Source organism: Equus quagga, chromosome 4 (assembly GCF_021613505.1).
Source record: "Equus quagga isolate Etosha38 chromosome 4, UCLA_HA_Equagga_1.0, whole genome shotgun sequence".
Lineage (NCBI taxonomy): Eukaryota > Metazoa > Chordata > Mammalia > Perissodactyla > Equidae > Equus > Equus quagga.
Window position 1 is genome coordinate 3,079,322 of NC_060270.1, and position 20,004 is coordinate 3,099,325.

Below are 20,004 nucleotides of genomic sequence, written 5' to 3' on the forward strand. Positions count from 1 at the left end.
GTTCGTTTGGCAAAGTCTGAGATGAAGTGATATTGGCGGGATGTATGGATACGGCTGTTCTCCATGGCTGATTGCTAAATATTTTTTAAATGAAAGTATATGTTATATTTAGAGTCTAACCAATTAATGTATCTCAGAGGTCCTATCAACACCTTTTCTACACAAGCGGTGATTTGAAACTCAAAGAACTACACAGCCAAGGTACAAGTCTGTGTAGTGTTTTTTTAAGTCAAAAATCAGTTGCTTTGATTTAAAAATTTAATCTGAAGATGTGTTGATGGGAATGTAGTCCTCCTAGTGGAGTATTCGTACAAGGATCTCAGAACTTCACATTCAGAGGGCAGAGACACACTTGGCAAGCCAGAGGGGTGGGTAAGAAGAGGGTCACATGCATTGCCCAGCTGAGCAAGCTGAAGTCCGGCGCCTCAGATAATATCACACGTGCCAATAGTCTACATCGAAATCACTGGGACTTGGAATGTTTTACAACCATAGTGTCAGGGTAAGAGCCCAGTCTCTGGGGCCACGCAAGCCAGCTCTTCCCTTGCAGTCTGAGAGAGAGTTCTTCATCTGTTTGGTGGGGATAGTAACTCTCCCCACACCAGAGGGATACTGTGGATTAGAGGAGTGAATAGGGGTCACAATCCGAAATCTGAATGTATTTTGGGATTTGGAATTTTTCACATTTTAAACAGTAATATCATTCATATTTATAAGTAATAAGTGCTATGTTATTACTATTATTGTCATTTAATTATTTTAGATGAGGAGCGATGAGGTTTCTTTTCTTACTGAAAGTTTCATTTATACAATTTATTCAAGTATTGTTTTTATTTCTTAACCGCGTCCTCCTCTTAGAAACTGTGTCCTCTTTGCATGGCTTAGACCTGACCCAGCAGGAATGTCCTGTCCCTGCTGACACCTAAGAACATTTGGCCCCAGATGTTAGCTGTCTTCTAAGTCAACATGGACTGAGACCAACACGTTTGTGGAGCTCAAAGCGTAATTAAATTATAGTGCTTTGTCATGTCCTCGGAAAGTTCAGATTACTCTGTCTTCTTCAGTTTTGAAGATTATTAATAGTTTACATCTCTTCCTACTTTCACGTTTGGAAAATGTATCATGGGACTATGATTTTAAAATAGTTCTTCAGCACTCTTTATTTCTGAGTGATTATCTATTAGCCACTCCCCACCACCCTGCCCACCTTAGTGCTAATACCAACCTTCCTAGTCTTCCTAACCATTAAGTACATTTATAAATCGTGTCTTTATAAATTTAAATTTATTTATAAATTAAGACCATTTAAATTAAAACAATTTAAACAGAGAAAAATCAAGTTAGAGATATATCACACCTCTAGAGGGTGAATAACTTTAAGCTTGGAAGCAATAGATGTTCTCAAATGAAACATTTGGTAGATTGGCCACATGATGATATCTCGTTGTTAAAGGAGAAGTGGGATATTTTCCACGCTAGTCCGTCCATCGTATTTCTTCCTAGGTTAATGCTGTTGGTTATGTTTCTTGCCCATTTATGTATTGGGTCTCTTAGTGCATCCTTGCTGAGTTATGTAAACTCATAAAAATATTACTTCAGTCACCTTCTACATTTTTTCTCAACCTCCCTGCATCATTTTTAAACAACTTTTTGACCCCTCCATCAAATTTTTCATTGTTTCCTTAAGATAAATTTCTAGATACAGAATTGCTAGATTGTCTTGGAATTGGGGAGTGAATTTGATGCAGTTTGAGTAATAATGGCAGCCTTTTAGAAAACACCTTTGTGGGCATTCTGCAAAAGGAAGAGGAAAATGTATACAGCTCCTGTTTTTCATAGAATAATGCTTAGCATTTAAATTACATTCTCACAATAACCTTTTAGTTTTTCCCCTTTGTGATTTAAAATAGCTACATCATGTCACTGTTCAGTGCCTTGAATGTGTCTGTCACTCTTACTCAGCAGACTCTTGATGGGTGAGGGAGGGTTGTGATGGTGGATTGTGAGCTGTGCCAGGCTCCTTGCCTGTCTGTCCTTCTCTACTAGTTAGTAACACAACAAGTAGCTGTGTAAAGAGGTGAGCTGAAATGCTTGCTTAAAAGAAGATGTTGAGGAAAGTCCAACGATAAAGTCAGGGGCTTATCTGTGGATTTTGACTGTCCATTCATTTTCAGTCACCAGTTTCAGTGGGTAATTCAGAGTCTGCTCTTGGCTACATTTCTAACCTACTGCTGTTCTGGCTCCTGTAAGGACGTTTCCTCTGTGCACTGTTGAGACGCTTCCAATTTTCATTTTTGCAGGTAGCAGAAGAGGTGCCTAATCTTGACTGTGGCCACTTAGTAACTAAATGACTAGAGAGGAATTTCTATTCCTGGCCCAGTTTATGTGTTTACTGAGGGAGAACCAGTGCTTCTGGGCAGCTTGTTCATGCTTAGCTGACTGCCTCACTGCACGCGGGGATTGCTGCGTTCTTTTCCACCATCTTCTGATCCCTGCCTCTGTACTGTCCATACCATAGCACTAGCCTCATGTGGTTACTCAAACTTAAGGAAGTTAAAATTAAATAAAAGGAATTCAGTCCCTTGGTCACACAAGCTACGTTTCAAATGCTCAGTGGCTATGTGTGGCTAGCAGCTACCATAGAGAAGAGTGCAGATTACAACACTCCTGTCACTGCAGAAAGTTCTGCCGGATGTGCTTCAGACTTTCCCTGATCAGCAAGTAAGCTTTGCTACACAATGTAAAGAGAAAATTACTCACACGTTTACCTACTTTAAAAATCTGGGAATTTCTCAGCATTCTTTTTCTGTCTTTCCTTGTGTTTCAGAGGAAGCATAGTTCATCCTTTCCAAAGCAATCCTTTCTCTCATGGACTGATCACAGTCAGAGGTTCTGAACAGTTGGGAAACAGTGGACTGGACTCTTGCTTCCTCTTGTCCTGCATTATTCAGCTTCTTTCTAGTCCACTGCCACCTCCCCCTGCCCATGGCATTCTCATTGGCCACCAGCCCATTTCCCTCCTGCTCTTTACCCCAACTTCTCTAGACCATAGCATGTGCACCTGTCTGCAACTTCTCGCCACACATTCCTCAGCCCTCACAGCCTAGGCTCCACCGTCGTCTCCCACACGCCACACAATCAGCTCTTACAGGCCCCCAGCTACCTCCTGACTGCCAAGTCCAGACAGCCTGTCCTCCACTGGGAAGCGTTTGAGTCTGTGGACAGCTCCTCCTTGTAATTGTCTCTCCCCTTTACTCCTATGACGTTTCCCTTGGGCCCTCGTCTCCTCATTCGTTCATCAGTTCAGTACCTCCCTGGCCCGTCTTGCATCACCACCTCCATCATATGACAGCGCCCCTCTCCTCTTGCCTCCTTCTGTTTGCATTCTCTCACCTGTATCCGGCTTTCCTTATTTCCTGGATGCTGAGAGTCGCTGAACTTATCATCTCTACACTTGGCCTTTTCCCTGGACTCGGGATCAAAAGGTCCAGTGTTTCTTGGACATTTCTGTTAAGATTATCTTGCCTCTATCTCAACTCAAAATATCCAGTTCTAAATCTAAGTTCTTAGCTCCTGGGCATATTTTCCCTCCATATTTCCTTGCATGTTACACACTATACCACTTTGCCCCCAGCCACATCTCTGCACGTCGTTTTGCTTACTTACTCATTCCGTTTGTTTGCCTCACCATGTCTGTTTTATCGCTGTGATAGTTTATCTGGGCATCCCTTATTGTCGATGCTAACCTTCCCCCCTTCCCCCTCCCCACTTTAGGTCTGATTCTGGTTTTGCCCTGGAGTATTCTCCCTGTACACTGTACTTTTACTTCCATTCTCTCTCTTTTTCACTCATGTTGTTGCCAATACATTTCCTGAAGGCCATTAAAGAAAATACAAACACATGTGCACATACAAACATATGCATAATAATTACCAATTTAAATTTTGGGATAAACAATATATTCCTATGGTCCAAAAAAAAGAAGGTACCAGAAGGCGTGCAGTAGAAGACCTTTGCTCCCTCTCATGCCTTTCTCTTCTCAGACCCTATTCTTCCAAAGTGTAGGCATGGGTACGAGTTTATTTACTTAAGAAAATTTTTAATGTATATACAGGCACATAGATATGTGTGTGTGTGTGTGCATGAACTTTCCCTTTTCTTTGTGGTAGCATAGGAAGTGCACTATTGTACACTATTCTTCACTTTGTATTTGCCTCTAAAGACTATTTCTTGGTGTCTTTCTTAAAGATTTCCTCATTCTTTTTTACAGCTGTATAGAATTCCTCTGTGCATGTACCAGAATTTACTTAAGCAGTTCCTTGAGAGGGACATTTAAGTCATTCCTCATCTTTTGCTATGCCAAACGCTGCTGCCAGGAATGACGCTTTCGGAATTCCTTTTGCTCTTAATGTGAGTCTGTCTGCAGGCCCCTTGTGAGACCAGTGTTTGGACTGTTTATTTACTGCTTCCTGACCGGCCACAGTCCCTGCTGTTAGTGCTCTGCTCCTCATGTACCGAGTTACAGATACTGCAGTCCACTCCTTGTCCCCAGTCCAAAATCCTTCACAGACCCCCCCATTGGCAAAGAATCTGACTCTGCCCTGTCAGTATCAAGAAGCAGGCAACTCAACATGCAACAGGAGACAGTGGGAGCACTGGATACTGTTTTCTGTGGGGTCTGTGTGCTGGCTGAATGAGCGTACTTACTGTTCCCCAACAAGTCGCAGGCACTGTGTCTCCCTTCCTTTTTGCAGAGTGCTTTCCCTCTCTTTTCTGGCCTGTCCAAATCCATTGCATCCTATGAGCCCAAGCTCACACACTACCATGTCCACAAAGCTTCCTTGATTCCTGTTCCTTTCTGCTAAAAATAATCTAGCCTTCCACTGAGCGCCCTCACAGGCCGTATCCTCTTCTACCCTGGGCTGCATTACATCTGTGCAATCCTCTTAATTTAGCTACTAGTTGGTAATGCCCTGAATACAAGAATGGTGTCTGATCCTTGTTTTCCATCTTTGTTTTGATTTCTCATCCCCCTAGAGTCTCCTAGTATGGTGTCTTGCATGTATTAATGAATGAAAAAGAGCAGAATTGATTCTCTTCTTGTCTGACATGAGGGGTTGGAGGAATACTTACTTTTTTTTTTTTTTTTTAAAGATTTTATTTTTTCCTTTCTCTCCCCAAAGCCCCCCAGTACATAGTTGTATATTCTTCGTTGTGGGTTCTTCTAGTTGTGGCATGTGGGACGCTGCCTCAGCGTGGTTTGATGAGCAGTGCCATGTCCGCGCCCAGGATTTGAACCAACGAAACACTGGGCCGCCTGCAGCGGAGCGTGCGAACTCAACCACTCGGCCACGGGGCCAGCCCCGAGGAATACTTACTTTTAATGTAGAAATCAGTCCTGTTCCTATGCGTTCTAGCTTGTTGTTGTTAAATTAAAAATGCCTTTTCCTCCCTCCTAGGAATGTTTTTAGGAGCCTGGAGCCATAGAGTCTTAAATTCTCAGTGACTGCTCATGTGGCCTCCTGGGAATGAGGCTGCCAGTCCGTTCCGTGTTTATTCTATTCCTAAAAGCATTGTCAGGTCCAATATGTGGTTCATGTGAGAGCACAGCCAGACCTTAATATGTGTTGGAACCAGGTGTCCATTTTTACTATGAGATTAAGATTGCTTTTCTGACACTTTTATTTTAATGTACAAGAAGTGAATAAAAATTATTGATAGACTCTAATCTCACCAGTGCGGTTTCGAGTGTAATGTCATTAGAGGATAGCGCAGTAAATGATGCATTTGAGAGTACAGTGGAGCCAGGGTCCCCGCGTTGGGGCTAGATGTCCCTGAGGTCTGCTGCCCTGTATGGTGACACTCTCTCTTCTCTGTACCCTTAGGTTTTTGAAGAACCCTCCATCAGCCTTTTTGCTCTGGAACATTGTGAGGGAAGAGAGTTACATCTAGAAGAGGCTGTGAACTCTGTTCTGAACAAGGACCTGCACTTCTACACCCAGTCAGTGTGGGTGAAAAGTGGACTGTAAGTGCAGGACGAGGGTGTAGCCTGCTGGGGCCACCATCTTAGGACAGGTGCACAGTTGCTCTGTGCTCCCCAACGGCTGCTGGCTTTGCTCTGATGGGACTCTCACTCCTTGTCTTGCTCAGTGTAATAATCATGGTTTCTGTAGAAATCCGAGAAGACTGTGGACCACGTCCAGGAGGTGGTGGCCCATAGTGGTCTGGGGGAAGACCCTTTGGAAGAGGGTGTCCAAAGCCATGTGTTCAAAGCACGTGCCCTAGAGCTGGTAGACCAGATGACCTTAGCTGGTTGAGTACACTTTCCTTTCAGGAGAAACTTGATTAAATCAGTGACTTTGACTGGTGGGACCATCTCCTGCTTGTAAGACTGACAGTGTTTTGTTGTATTTTGTTTTGATCTCTTGTTTGTCCAACAGCTGTTTGCTCCAGGGTACTTGTTTTCGTGCTGAGTACCCTGGTTGACCCAGCACACTTACCAGACTTGCCATTCCTTCAGGCTGTCTGTCAGGTGGACCCAGGTTGTGTGGGGCCTGCACTTTTACAGGCTGGGGAGACTCTGGATACATCAATTAGGTGTGAATGAAAGTGATAAGAAGCCTGCAAGTGAGGGGCCCTGAGGCTGAAGCTCTCATGCCTCCTGGAAAGTCAGCCTTGCAGACCATGCTGGAGTGCGGCTGGAGGCCTGGCCCTCCTCCTGCACGCAGGTGTTTGATGCCAAAAGTCAGCGGAAAGGTCTCAATGATTCATAGAAAGATGACTGTTTTTATTTCCTAGGACTAAATTGTGTGATAATCAACTCTGCTTGTTTAAGTATCTGGAGATAATGAAAGAGAAAGCCAAGAATATAAAGTGATAAAGATATAAAGAAAATTAGTCTATTATAATAAATGGCTTTTGTATTATTCACATGTATAGCAGGTTACATTTTCTTCTGCAAAGCATTTCACATGTTTTGGTGTTTATTAAACATAAATTGATTTACTCTAAGCATAATAATCCCCATATTATTCCAGCATATTATTTACCACTTCACCAAGTCTGTTTGAACTGAATTCTACATCTCTGTGATATAGGACTTTCACGGCATTTCTAAACATTTCTTTTCTTTATATTCCCATGTGGAACTGATAATTATTGACTCCCCTCTGGAAATTTCTCACCAGCTTACTTCACTCTTTCGTAGAAAACTGGTGCCATTTCACCTTGACATTCGTACTTCTCCCCTGTAGCTTATTATCCACCTATTCTCACTGTTCTGGATTCTGCATAAGAGAATTGGTACACAGAGCAAGGAATAGGGAAAGCTGTTTGAGGGGTTTGCTAGAAACATATGGCTCATAGAATACGACTTATGCACAGCCAGCTACCCTCAGCGGCAAATTTCATTTGCTTTTTTAAATCCCCATATTGTCCCATATCTCTGATCTGTGATGGTAACAAAGGCCAAGCTTCAATGCTTTTCAACTGTGGGATTCATGTACATTAATATATAATGAAGTATAGTTATTAACTTGCCCAGGTGTTACACTGAAACTTCCCTGCCTGTTAAAGAAGCTGCAAAGCTGGAGAGGTGGACAAGCACCTCCATAGTCATGTTGTCCTGACTCTGCTCCAGTCTGATGTTTTAGACCTGTGTCTAAGGCAAGAAGGGGTAGAGGGAAGGTTGTCTGTCTTGTTCATGTCCATAATTTGGCCAGGCCCAATCTCGGGTGTGGGGAGCAGAGTTCTTTGTCTGGACCAGGCAAGGCAGCACCTCATCTTCCACACATACTTTCTGAAAGCACTGTTGGCAGTGACCTTGAGTCCTGCTGAGAATTTCAGATGCTCATCGCACTCACAGCTTATTCTCCTTAGCCATCCAGCTTGATAACTATCTACAGCGGGGCTTGGCAAACTTTTTCTGAAAAGGATCAGATGGTCTTTTCAGTTGGTTGGCCATCCTGTCTCTGTGACAACTATTCAATGTGCCAGTGTGGCACAAAAGCAACCAGTGTCAATCTGTAAAGGAATGGGTGTGACTGTGTGCCGTTAAGTGAGTCTCGATACTCTAGACACTCACCGCAGGCCGTGTACGCTTTACACACTCTATCTTGGCCCAAGGTGAAGGCCCCTGGGATTTTCAGAAGGATTTGCAAAGGAGCCAGGCCTTGAAGGAAGAGTAAGCCAGGGGATTTCTGTGAATAATTTTAAGTGGTCCTTGATGGCCTTGGAGAAGTTGTGGGAGGACGTGTGTCTGGAGAGGTCACTGGAGCCATTGAAGAGGCCCCAACAGACAAATAATGAAGAGCCCAAGATGGAAGAGTAAACTAGTGTTCATTAACTGGGTAGTAGTGAGCAGTTATGGTCTATCTCTGAATAATAAAATGTTGATGAAAAAAGACTTTGTATTATCAAAGGAACGTACACTTTTAGAGCTGGAGGGAACCTTGTTTGAGAAGTGAGGAAACAAAATCCTAACTGAAATCCAGCGCTCTGAGCCTCAGTCCCGTGGGCTTTCTCCTAGTTCTCCCTGTTCTTTTGTTAAAAAATAGAATTGTACATTTTTTTCTTAAAAAATCTACAAACCTAGAAGTCTTAAAGCTGTTTGATCTGATAGCAAGTATTTTTGATAGGAGCTTGCTTTCTGTTTTTAAGCACCCACTTTTTTCTTTCCTGCTCTCATACAGGTGGATAGCTTATGAAGGATCCAATTTCTTGGGAAGACAGATCCTCCTCGAGCCTAATGAAATCCCAAATTGGACAGCATTCAGTGGATGGAAAACAGTTGGTTCCCTCCGTCCTGTGAAGCAGGTAAGGAGAAAAGAACCATAAGATCCCAAATAACTCGATTTTCTAGTAGAAATGTCATAAACCACAGCATCTGAAATATTGACTACTTAATTTAGTTTGCCACTTATGTTACAGGGAATCAGATTAGGATGGGGAATCTTACAGATTTTAACCAATTCATAAAATTGTATCTAAGGTCAACACGATTTTAGCTTTGAGTCCAAAGTCTTAGTGACCTTGGTGACTTTTCGTGGAAAAGTAAGTATTGTAAGCTCCGTGGCAAGCAGTGGAAACAAGAACTCTGAGACTGCACTAGTTTCACTTTCTAAGTATTTAGAATTTTCCCCCTCCTTACACTCAGGATGGATCCTGGCAATTTAATTAAAACAGTATTTATTGCACACCTACTGCCTGTCAGTCATCTGTTCAGAAGCCTCCCACTGCACCTGGGGAACAAGTTTAATCCCCTCAGCGTGGTCTGTGTGATCTGCTCCCCGCCGCGCCCCCCCCGCCCCCGCTTCCCCAGCCTCCTCCGTCACTGTCTCCTCCTTATTCACCATGTCTGTCACAGGCACTGTCGGGCTCCTAACACAGGCTGTGCCCTCCGTCTTGAAATGTCTTTCCTCATTCTTTGTTTGGCTAGTTCTTACTCATCCCTCTAAATTCAGCTTAAGGGTCAGGTCCTCCAGGGTGCCTCTTTCACCCTCTCTCCTAATCTAAATTAGATCCTAAAAGACCTGGTTCTTTCTCTCCAAGACACTGGACACGGTCATCATATAGTCGTGGCTGGATGGGGCACCTCCTCACTTGTGAAGGCAGGGGCTGTGCACGTTTTGCTTATTACTCTACCCTAGGGCCTGTCACAGCATCTGCCACATTGCAGGGACTCAGGGACAATTTGTTTAATGAAGGAATTAATGTATAAATGGTTGAATGAATGTTTGACATTGTGCACAGAATTACAGAAGATATAAGGATATCTATGATTTCTGCCTTATTGGAGCTTACAATTTTTGTTGAGTAAAACAAGTCCAACTCAAAATAGTAACATAAAATATGAAACAATGTGTAATCATCAAAAGGCCATAGGCAATACCTGGTTCAGAGAAAGGAAGTGTGAACATGTGTGGGGTGGTGGGAGGTTCCATGGAGGGGGAAAACCCCAGGTGGGCTAAGCTTGGTCAGTGGAGATGTCATTTGTACTTCTCTCCTATCCCTTTAGAAACACTTTCTCACTTGATTCCAACAACAGTTCTTTAAGGTAGGAATTATTATTCCCAATTTCTAGATGGAAAAATAAGACTCAGAGAGTTAAAGCAAATTGGCAAAAGTCGTCCAAGTGTCAGAATCAGGATTGGAACCCAAATCTATGCTGCTGTAAAATCTTTGTTCTTAAGCAACCACACCCTACTTTCCTCCAGAACAGGATCAAGAGTTACAGAGTGGAACTCTGTGTTCCAGGACCTGAGCTGAGTGTGGCAAGTGGATGGAAGTGCTGAGGCTCTGATGTTCAGATCTGACACACTGACAATAAAAATCAACCTGATTGGTCTCGCTGCCCCCTTCACACACACACACACACCCACACCCCCACCACCCCACACCCTGTGCTCACTCCCACCACTCTGGTTGTTGGCTCAGCTCTCAGCTCTGCCACTTGTCAGCAGTGTGACTTTGGGTGAGTCCTTCATTTCTTGGCACCTCAGATTCCTCACTGGTGAAGCTCTGCTCCCAGTGCTCACCTCTGGGCCTCATGTGAGGACTAAATATGATGATGTATGTAAAGAGTCTGACACACATCTGGCTCATACTACTGTGGGAGCACATTTATTTTGAAAGGTCACCATTCACACGTCCCTGGAGGGAACGGGAGATGCTCTTCTGAGAGATACTAAGCATTAGTGGGCTTTCCTGGTGGAGTGTGTGGTGCAGGATTTCATGATCTTCACACCCTGCTTATTCCTCAGTCCTGCCCCATTGGATGATGGGTAATCCCACTGAAAAGCTATGAATAAGCAAGGCAGAAGTGGGAATTCAGTTTAGCTTTTACCAACTCTATAATAATACTTAATCCTGTTGTTAAAAACTTTAAAAGCCAGGTTGGAAGCTGAGAATATTTGCCTCACTTTTGAAGGTGGTTCCTTGCTGGGGAAGATGTCTCTGCCCATTGTTCAGGGCCCTGAGATAAAGGATGGCCAGAACAATAGCCTCTGATCTTACACAGAAGTTTTTTGACAATTAACATTGTGTGTGTTAATCTTCTTGCGTTGTGCTTTAGCAACTACCTGATTCCTATTCTGGTTTAACATTTAATTTCAAAATAATATTTTAATAGATTATTTTCCTTGTTGTTTATTTAGGCACAGCTTTGAAACCCAGCAAAGGAATCTGAGTTTCTAAAACAGTATTATAGACTGTGTTTCCTTTGGGTAGGGCTATTGGTACCGCTTCAGTTCATATTCTTGTTTAGGAATTCAGGAATAATTAAAATGTAATCTTCATTGAGGTTGGGAATTAGGAAGTCACCAAGGCACTTATAATGCATATCAGTGTTTTAAAGTATAATTACAGAGGAGTCAGACTATAAGTCTGTAATAATGGTAATTAGTACCTTGCTTGAGTTAATTGATTAAAACTGTGATGTTTGGTCCTCACATAATTGGAACTCTGTCCTCTGTGAAGGTCACATCTGTTTTGTTACATATACAAAATAAGTAAATTGTAATAAAGATATACTGAAGCCTCAAGAATTAATAACTACAGTGGGAGACGGCTGAATTCATAGAAATTTAAGTACATTCCTGTTGCACTATAAATGTTGAAGTTGTGATCTGTAACATTTAAAACATTTTGCCAAGTAGAGGTCTTTTTCACCTGCTTTAAATGACCAGACAAAAATTTGTCCTTCTGTTTGCTTAAGTGCTCAGAATGTTTATTTCTGTAGGAAGGCTACATGGCAGCAATTTACCAAAATTCAGCTGGCCCATGTTGATCTGTCCTGAGTTTCAAAATAGTAGAGTATTCCTTGTTGGTCTTACCATGACACCTTGTTGCACTGACCTAACACTTAGGCTTCTCAGAGTGAAAGTCCTCCCTTATTAAACAACAGACCATTTGTTGTTGTTATTTAGCAAGGTTCTAATTGGGTTGCCAACACCTGACCCAAGGTGGGGGAGGTTTTGTGTCCTGTGTTTCATTATATTAAGACTGGAGGCCTGAGTCATGGGGCTGAAAGAATGGTCTCTGTGGAGCTTCCATCATGTGCTGTCCTTTCTTCATCTTACTTAAGCCACACTGCCATCTTTGGAATTGGTCTTTTATTCCCTGTGTGTGAGAGTAACTATTGCATTTCAGCACAGGCCTTACAGCATCCTGGTTAAGAGGGAGGGTTTTGGTGCAGACGGCCCTGGCTTTTCCACATCTGTGTTAACCTTATTTGTAAAATTCCAGACATAATGGTACTTTCTTAAAGGGTTGTTCTGGTTATTTAATTCTGATAGATAACAGAGTGGCCCAGAAAGCATTTCACACACTGCTTGACATATACTAAGCTTTCAATAAATGTTAGCTATTATCCTTAGAGGGAAATCCTAGATTTAATATTTTATTTTAAAACCTCCTGTATATTCCAGGTCCAGGGGATGAAGTCCTTTGTTACCCAATTTTTGAATACCTAAGTAGTGATTAAAACACGCACGGTCGCTTCCTCTAAAGAAGTATAAAGTTCAACCAAGTATAAATGTAAACAGAGGTGTTACCACAGCTGCTCGGGGCCCCTGCTCCCTGGGTCTCTCAAGACCTCCCCTGGCGTCATTTGGCACTCAGGCCCAGCTGCAGACCGTGTGTCTGATTACTGTGTTGTCTTTGATGAGCTGTTGGTAATCCCTGCAGGTAGTGCCTTGCCCTTGTCAAGCCCAGGGAGGACACAGTAGTTACTGAATTAAACTCATCAAGTACCTAATTCTTCACTGCCCCTTGCCACCTGGGGTTCTAGTGAACGAAACTCACCATTTACCCCTCCAAAGGGCATTTTCAGAAAAGTATAACAGAGATTATACAATTTAAGCTTTGTGCTCAGTGGTCTAAGGATTTGTCGATAGAAAATATTAATTTTACATATTTGCTAAAGGGACTAAGGGTGAAACTGATATAAATAAGCTAAATTCTGTCACCTCTCACTTTCCTTCTTTGGAAGGATTGATATCCAGATTCAAAAGATGCTTTTTAAATGGCTGTTTCTCCCCATCATAGCCTGCGGTGTATATTAGAATAAAGAACCGAGCCCAGGATGAATATCTGACAGTCACTGGAAATGCAGCTGACACAAGGGCCACGTCTGTGTGCGTCTCTCCCTACAGTGGAAAGAATACTCAGATCTGGTACTACTGTCGAGGACTCTTTAAATCCAAGGTAACCGGCCCACTGATCAGAACCCTGAGTTTTGGTCTTTGTTTTTTTCTTTTGGAAACCAGAATCTTGCAAAATCAAATGGAATGATAAAATAATGCCATGTCCTACAAACATTTTATTGTTTGGTCATATGAACACTGAGGTGCATTACTAAAGCATTTAAGTGAGAGGACTTCAGGAATTTTTTGATCTAGAAAATCCAGTTTCTATTTTAAAGTAAAAACTAAAGTTATCACATACTATGGATATGCCTAAATGATAATTGAAAACCAATGATAAAAGTCACTGGATCCAACTTGGACAGTGTGCTTGTGTGAGACATTCCTTATTCCACAGCCCAGAAAAACTCAGCAACTTTGTGATTCCAAATATGTTGAAAACTTCTCATTTTCAAAACATACAGTGAAGTAGTAGTAGAAGAAAGAAGCTGTTACTAGAGAAAGCTTAGAAAATAAAATGTAGGTTTCTCTGTTTTTTGGTGACCCCTCCATTAGTTTGATGTGATGGGGAACAGACCCCATTTTATTGTATCTCCGATGGATTATCTACTTTTTTTCTTATGCTTCAACAAACATGAAAAGCATTTAAAAGTACTTATTGTCTGGATATCTAGCACATCACCTGATGTTTTGTAAGAAAACCAAGCTTGACCCAATACATGTAAGCTCAGAGTCTAGCATTTAATTCTAATTCAACAAACTTTTACTGAACATGTTGTCAGATGCAGACATCCTTTTAAAAACAAGTAACCTCTGTTTCAGTAGGTTTATTTCTGTACCATTTCCTCCCCTCTTCAGCCATAAAGAAGACTTTAAAAAAAGTTTACAGAAATTATAATTATGCCATATAGTTGTTTTAGATAAGACACAGTTATGTAATGTCTGATTTGTTTACATGAAAGAAAAGGGACCCAATTCAATTGATTTTAGCAAACACAGTGCTGCCAATTTATTTCTTAACCCTTGTAGGCCAATGACACATGTCTCGATGTGATTGGTGGTCGGGACACACCCGGAGCTAAAGTGGCCCTGTGGACTGAACACGGGCACTTCAGGCAGAAGTGGAGACTGAACAAAAATGGAACCATCAGCTCCTATCTCAGTGATCAACTTGTCCTTGATGTGAAAGGTGGGCCTTTGATGAAACCCAATGTTTGTGTCCCTAGGTATCATTTTAAGTTACGGCCCTCCTCCTCCTCCTGGGTAGAAGAAATCCTTATGTATAAGAGAAACGTTAAGTCATTTCTAATTATGCTTGAAAAAAGTTAAGATATGCTCTACAAAACAATTAGCAATATGGATGAAGCAGAAAAAACCTAGGACAAAGGCCTTAGGTTTTGTTAATATAGTACAGTTTAAAGTTTTCATTTGCTGCACGATCTTTGAGAACAAATGTAAATGACATAAACCATAAAATGAATGTCATCTGTTTCTTAGAATGAAACTTCTCTTAACTTTTTGCTGTGCATTGCTGCAGTCCTTAAGAGCCCTCAGTTAGAATTTATGGTAGGTATCATTTAACCTTGGTTTTGAATCCAGCAAGGTCAGGGCCAGTATTATTCAGGGCTGTTGCTTTAATTGGGTTAATTACAGTCACTGTTGGTGTAGAAACAAAAACACAGTCCCTGACATGCAGCCAGAGCTCTCAGAGCACTTTGTGCTTGAGTCACATAGTAGGGAACACAGCTTATGCAAGCATCTATTATACCTCTTAGTTTTTCCATTTGACTCATAATAAGGTCTGATTTGAGATGGGTAATAGCTAAGCCTGTTTAAACTCAGTTTCCCATTTCAGACTGCTTTGTGAATGACATTAATCTATCCCAACAGGGTCAACAAAAGCCTGTGGAATTGTTACACACCTGTGTGAACAAATAATCTTTTCTTTTGGAATTTCTATTTTAGGAGGAAATTATTATGACAAGACTCATGTAATTGTAAATCAGTCCATGGAGGGAGAAGAAACACAGAAATGGGACATTGAAATATTGTAAGAATCCACAGCGTCCCTAGAAAGAGCAAAGGAAGAAGGAAGCTCACGCCCCGCGGAAGCGAAGTCCCCATCCACACGCTCCTGATCACTGGACAGAACCAAGCTCCAAGACCACTGCTCTTACCCACAGAAAAGCTCAAAGCACTTGCCAATTAGTCAGTGTCCCGTGAAGCATACGTTATGATTGCTGGGAAAGGTTCATTCCTGCGTGATCTCCAGTTTTGGTGACCATGTTTCCTGCAGTCTATGTTTTTTCTCTCCTATCCACCACACACGAATCCTATTCCTAACAGCCATGATAGGACACTGGAGGCGCTGTCATCGTGTATTAGTTTTTAACATCCTGGTAGATGCGTCTGTGAGTGCAAGGCACAGGGAAATAAACCCCTATAGATCAAGTTATACTTTTGCAAAAAGATGAGTAATTTTTTAGCAATATCTGAAAACATATATGCTGTTAGCTGCTGCATTCGTTAAACTTAAAGGTTCTCTATTGAGGCTTTTCTAAGTATTCACACTTGTAACTGACCCCAGGGAGGGACCTCAGCTTTGTTAGGAAAAAGGCTCAAGTACTAGAGTATTTTCTGTGGCCCTTCTTTGCTCAGTCCTTCAAACTAAAAAAGCACAAACAACTGTGGCCATTCTTGCACTCTAAGTATTAACAAAGGCACCCTCACGGGTGACAGGATGCTAACCAATGGCTACCTCTCCTGGTGCTGAGACCTCCCTCTAGATCTGCCTGATCTGTCCTCAAGAAGTGTTTATAAAGACTGTTTCGCCTATGTATAAGAGTACTCAAATTTTTCTTTGCCTGAAGTAAAGGGAAATTTCAAATGTTCAGATTAAAACCAAGTAGCAATTGAGCCTTGACCATACCATTTTATTTTTCAAGTAAAGGTGGAGTTGATTTATCTACGCAATGACAGAAAACTCTGTTTTTCACTCCCATTTTAAATAGCTTTGATTTAAGCAAAATCAGGTAGGATATCATCTTTGACTTAATTTCAAGTAATCATTACCAGCTTTAACTATGCAACTCATAAGCATTTTTCTCTCCTGAGTTGGTTTTAAACTCAGATTGAAACAACTGTTGTTCCCTTCATCCCAACATGTCTACTCTATTTTTATATAGAAAGATGAAATACACCACTGATATTTTTTAAAATATCTATATGCACTTTAGAATTTAAAATAACAGTGAGTTGTTTAAACTCAAAGACCCACTATTTTGAGTATTTTTAATAGAGACTTGGTCTTTCCATGTAAGTATTATTAGTTTTTTTCCCTTCAATCTCAGGCTTTTTTGTCATCTTTCAAGCAGCACCTGTAAACTCCCATATGCCCATAGATGTGAGTGCCTCTCACTGGTGTGGCAGTATTATTTAATGAAACTTATAGGGGTAACTTTATTTTAATGGGGGTGGGGGGTTTGTCTATATGCAAAGGTATGTATATTTTCATTGTAAAAATCCAAGTTAAAATTATTTTTCTTTGTGTTAATTGTTTAAAATTTTTCTAGAGCCAATGAGGCTCTTTAAAAAAGTTATTTCTTCCAAAGAACAAAGACAAAGCCAGGTAACAACAACCTTTAAATTTAAATGATACATTTATTGGAATTGTGCCTTTTCTACCAGACTGGATTAAATAAACTTGTCTTAAAGTATGGTTTTGTCGCTTTCTGGGACACTTAGTAACTTGCCATTCTTTCCTCCATGTGCCTCTGTTAATACACATGGCCAACTGACCACCTGTAACAGGTAGGTCATGTTATCAGATACACAGGTAAGGAAAGTTGTATACAACCGTCCTCCTACCCAATGTGTTGACTCAAAGCAACAGGACTCCCCAGCACACCAACCTAGCTTTTCTTTTCACATGTGCACATAAATAGCAGACACCTGACTCTGTGAAGGCGCTAGACTACCTGGATTAAACACTCTGTCCAGAGGGACAATGCCAGGCTCTCCTTTTCCTCATCTGTAGTAAGCTTCAGGTCCTTGACAGAAATAGCTGTACTGTTCCAAATTTGCTTCAGTGCATCCATATGTGATAAAGGAAAGCGAAGTCCGTGAGACTGAAAAAGGATAAACTATTGAGTCAAACATAAGCAGCATTTTGTCACTTACGTGGCATTTTCATATAAACTTGCACGATTCTCAATAAATCACTATTTTTGAGATCCTTTACAAGTCTGAAATTTGTCTCAGGGAAGCTATTAGATAACTTCCAGCATTTGCCACTTCCCATATGAAAACTCAGACTTCACGGGAGGCATTCTGGTTTGTATAGTAAGAAATATTAGTCATTTGAAATGCCTCCATGTGTTACATTACACCTTTCCTACAGGTCCCAGCTCCTATCTTTTAAAGCTGGTACATGTATCTGTGTATCACAGAACTGTCCGATTTAATCCTCCCTATGCAAGGGCTCTTTGATTTGTGAAAGGTTATGTCCACACTGCAGTTATAACAACGCACATTACCCATAAATCAAAGGTAACTGATTGTTCCCAGCCACCACCAAATCACAGGAAAGACATTTAAGTTGGAACAAACCTCTGTTTCCTCATTGCCCATCATGTGCGTCTCTCTCCTATTCTTTAAGGAATGATAGATGTAAATCATCTTTTCTCGAGTTTCATCCTTTAAAAAAAAAAAGCATTAAGTCATAAACAAAATATTGAGTGCTTCAATACTAGGAGAGATTCCAATAACAGGTCAACACTAAGAAAAATCTTAACACCTCAATGCTTACGTGAAATTTATTAAACTGTAAAGAATCCTTTTGGCAAAAAGTCATGATATATATGTATGTGTATATATACACACATCCCCGAGATATAATGTATATACATGTCACTGTAGTCCTCACAGATTACTATTTGTGTGAAGTAAATAGGTACGTAAGACTTTTTTTAAATTAAATAGAGTATACCCGGTAGAGCATCTTCAGAAACTTGATTTAATGAAAAAAGAACCATTTATATATCAACATATCAATGAAACACTCAAGTTTCTTCATTTCATCATGCCTGCACTTTTTTGCATCAAAAAAATGTGACAATCCTAGGTATACATAAATTGACAATTTATGAATACCATGGAGTAAAATATTAACTTGTGGGAAAGACCTGCTCTGTGATTTATTAAAACTTCCATTCCAATTACAGCAGCCTCCCAGTCTCTACTTCGCTTTGCTCTCCATCCTACACAGTGCAGTTACCATCTCTACCAGAATCTTCAGTCATTCCTTGTCAGTGCTTAGATAAGGGTCAAACACCCTGGTCTGACATAGAATGTCTCCAATGGATCGCTTATCAGAATAAGCAGGATTTGTTTTCAATGGGGATTTGGGAGTACATACTTTGAGGTTTTATCGATTATTATGAACCAGTCCTCTCCAGGTCTGACCCTGATGGCTGGAATAATCTGGGTATGGAGACACCTAGGTCTCCCAATCTCATCACCCTCCCCCCCAAGATCATTCATGGGGCACCACTTGAGAAAGATGATTAGGAGGAACAGGGTGAAGCGATAAGGCATGGGATGGTTCCCAAGGTCCTTAGGATTATATAAGGAACTTTCAATAATAAATGCAGAGGCTCCAACCCAGACCACAAGAAGCCCAGGAACTTATAACTCCTAAAAATTTTCCAGGTGATGCTAGGATCCGTTAGCCAGTTTAACCAGTTTTAGGAACAGCTGCACTAGGTGGCAAGGTTATGGAATGTAGATTTTCCTCTTTATGATCTACAGGATAGAGATTTTTTTAAGAAATATCGACAAACCCATATGTAATGATAGATGTGCACAGTGAAGAGAATGGGAGAGGGACTGAGAGGGAGGCACATGAGCAGTGTCTGCAGTGGTCCCAGCAAAAGCAATGTGGCCTGAATGAGGAGGGAAGCAGACAGATGTCAATCACTAATGAGGGGAACAGAGGAGGGTTCTGTGGGGATGAGAGCAAGACCTCAAATGCCCAACAAGAAGAGTGAGATTTGGGCATCATCTGACCTAAGGTGATGGCATTATGCCATGAGAACAGATGAATTCCCAGAGGAGAAGCGGGGGCCATCTGTCAGTGGGATGACCTGGGCCTGCGATGGAAATGCCCAGAGGAAAGAGGAAGCCTCTTCCCCTCTGGATACTCACCGAGCGATCCTGATCTGGCCCCAGAGTGAGGATGATGTGGTCTTTAAACTGCAGTCTCACTGTGCTGTCCAACCTCGGTAGCTGTCCACCTAGAAAACCCAGAGCACCAGCCTTCAAAGGAGGAAGCCAGCAGGCTCAATCTGCTTGCAGGAGGAGCTATTCGAGAAACACATTTACTAACGGTTTGCAGGTGAACCCAAGCGTGGGGCAGGCTCTGCAAGTACTCGCTTACCCCCCCAGTCAGAGAGAGATTATAGTTTACCTGCTCCTGGAGCTCATTCTTACAGTGAAGACAGACTCACAATGAGATGAACAACAGAAGTTGAGAGGTCCATTCAACGGACAGAAACAATCCCATTGAAGTGCAGTAGCTGTCACAGCACAGACAGAACTCCCACTTCTCAGGTCTCTACCTCTCTCGCCTCTTGCTCTACACGTGGCCTCCAGAAGGGCCACCTGAGTCCAAAGTGCACCATCCCACCAATTACTAGTTGCATGACCGTGGCAAATTATTCAGTCTATGGAGGTCAAGCATAGTGTCATGTAAAAGCCACCTAATAAAGTTCACAGAAAAAAAAAACTTTCCAAAACTGGATTCCTCTTAGTGAAAAAGCAGCCACTAAAACCAAACTAGCCTTACAGGGTCACCCGGTTGAGG

At 41.6% G+C, this 20,004-nt stretch overlaps 2 protein-coding genes across 7 annotated transcripts in view; one reads left to right on the plus strand and one right to left on the minus strand.

Annotated features, from left to right (window-relative positions):
- CRYBG3 (crystallin beta-gamma domain containing 3) overlaps positions 1-16,859 on the plus strand; it is a 106,172-nt gene extending 89,313 nt beyond the window's left edge. For all 3 annotated transcript variants that reach the window (XM_046658032.1, XM_046658033.1, XM_046658034.1), the window contains 5 exons: positions 5,886-6,025; positions 8,691-8,814; positions 13,045-13,203; positions 14,172-14,331; positions 15,108-16,859. In XM_046658032.1, the coding sequence (XP_046513988.1) occupies positions 5,886-6,025; positions 8,691-8,814; positions 13,045-13,203; positions 14,172-14,331; positions 15,108-15,196 (672 nt within the window). In that variant the 3' untranslated portion in view covers positions 15,197-16,859. The remainder of the gene's footprint in view (positions 1-5,885; positions 6,026-8,690; positions 8,815-13,044; positions 13,204-14,171; positions 14,332-15,107) is intronic.
- RIOX2 (ribosomal oxygenase 2) overlaps positions 16,783-20,004 on the minus strand; it is a 17,087-nt gene continuing 13,865 nt past the window's right edge. For all 4 annotated transcript variants that reach the window (XM_046658035.1, XM_046658039.1, XM_046658037.1 and 1 more), the window contains exons 8-10: positions 19,347-19,435; positions 17,751-17,837; positions 16,783-17,269 (exon numbers count right to left, since the gene is read on the minus strand). In XM_046658035.1, the coding sequence (XP_046513991.1) occupies positions 17,111-17,269; positions 17,751-17,837; positions 19,347-19,435 (335 nt within the window). In that variant the 3' untranslated portion in view covers positions 16,783-17,110. The remainder of the gene's footprint in view (positions 17,270-17,750; positions 17,838-19,346; positions 19,436-20,004) is intronic.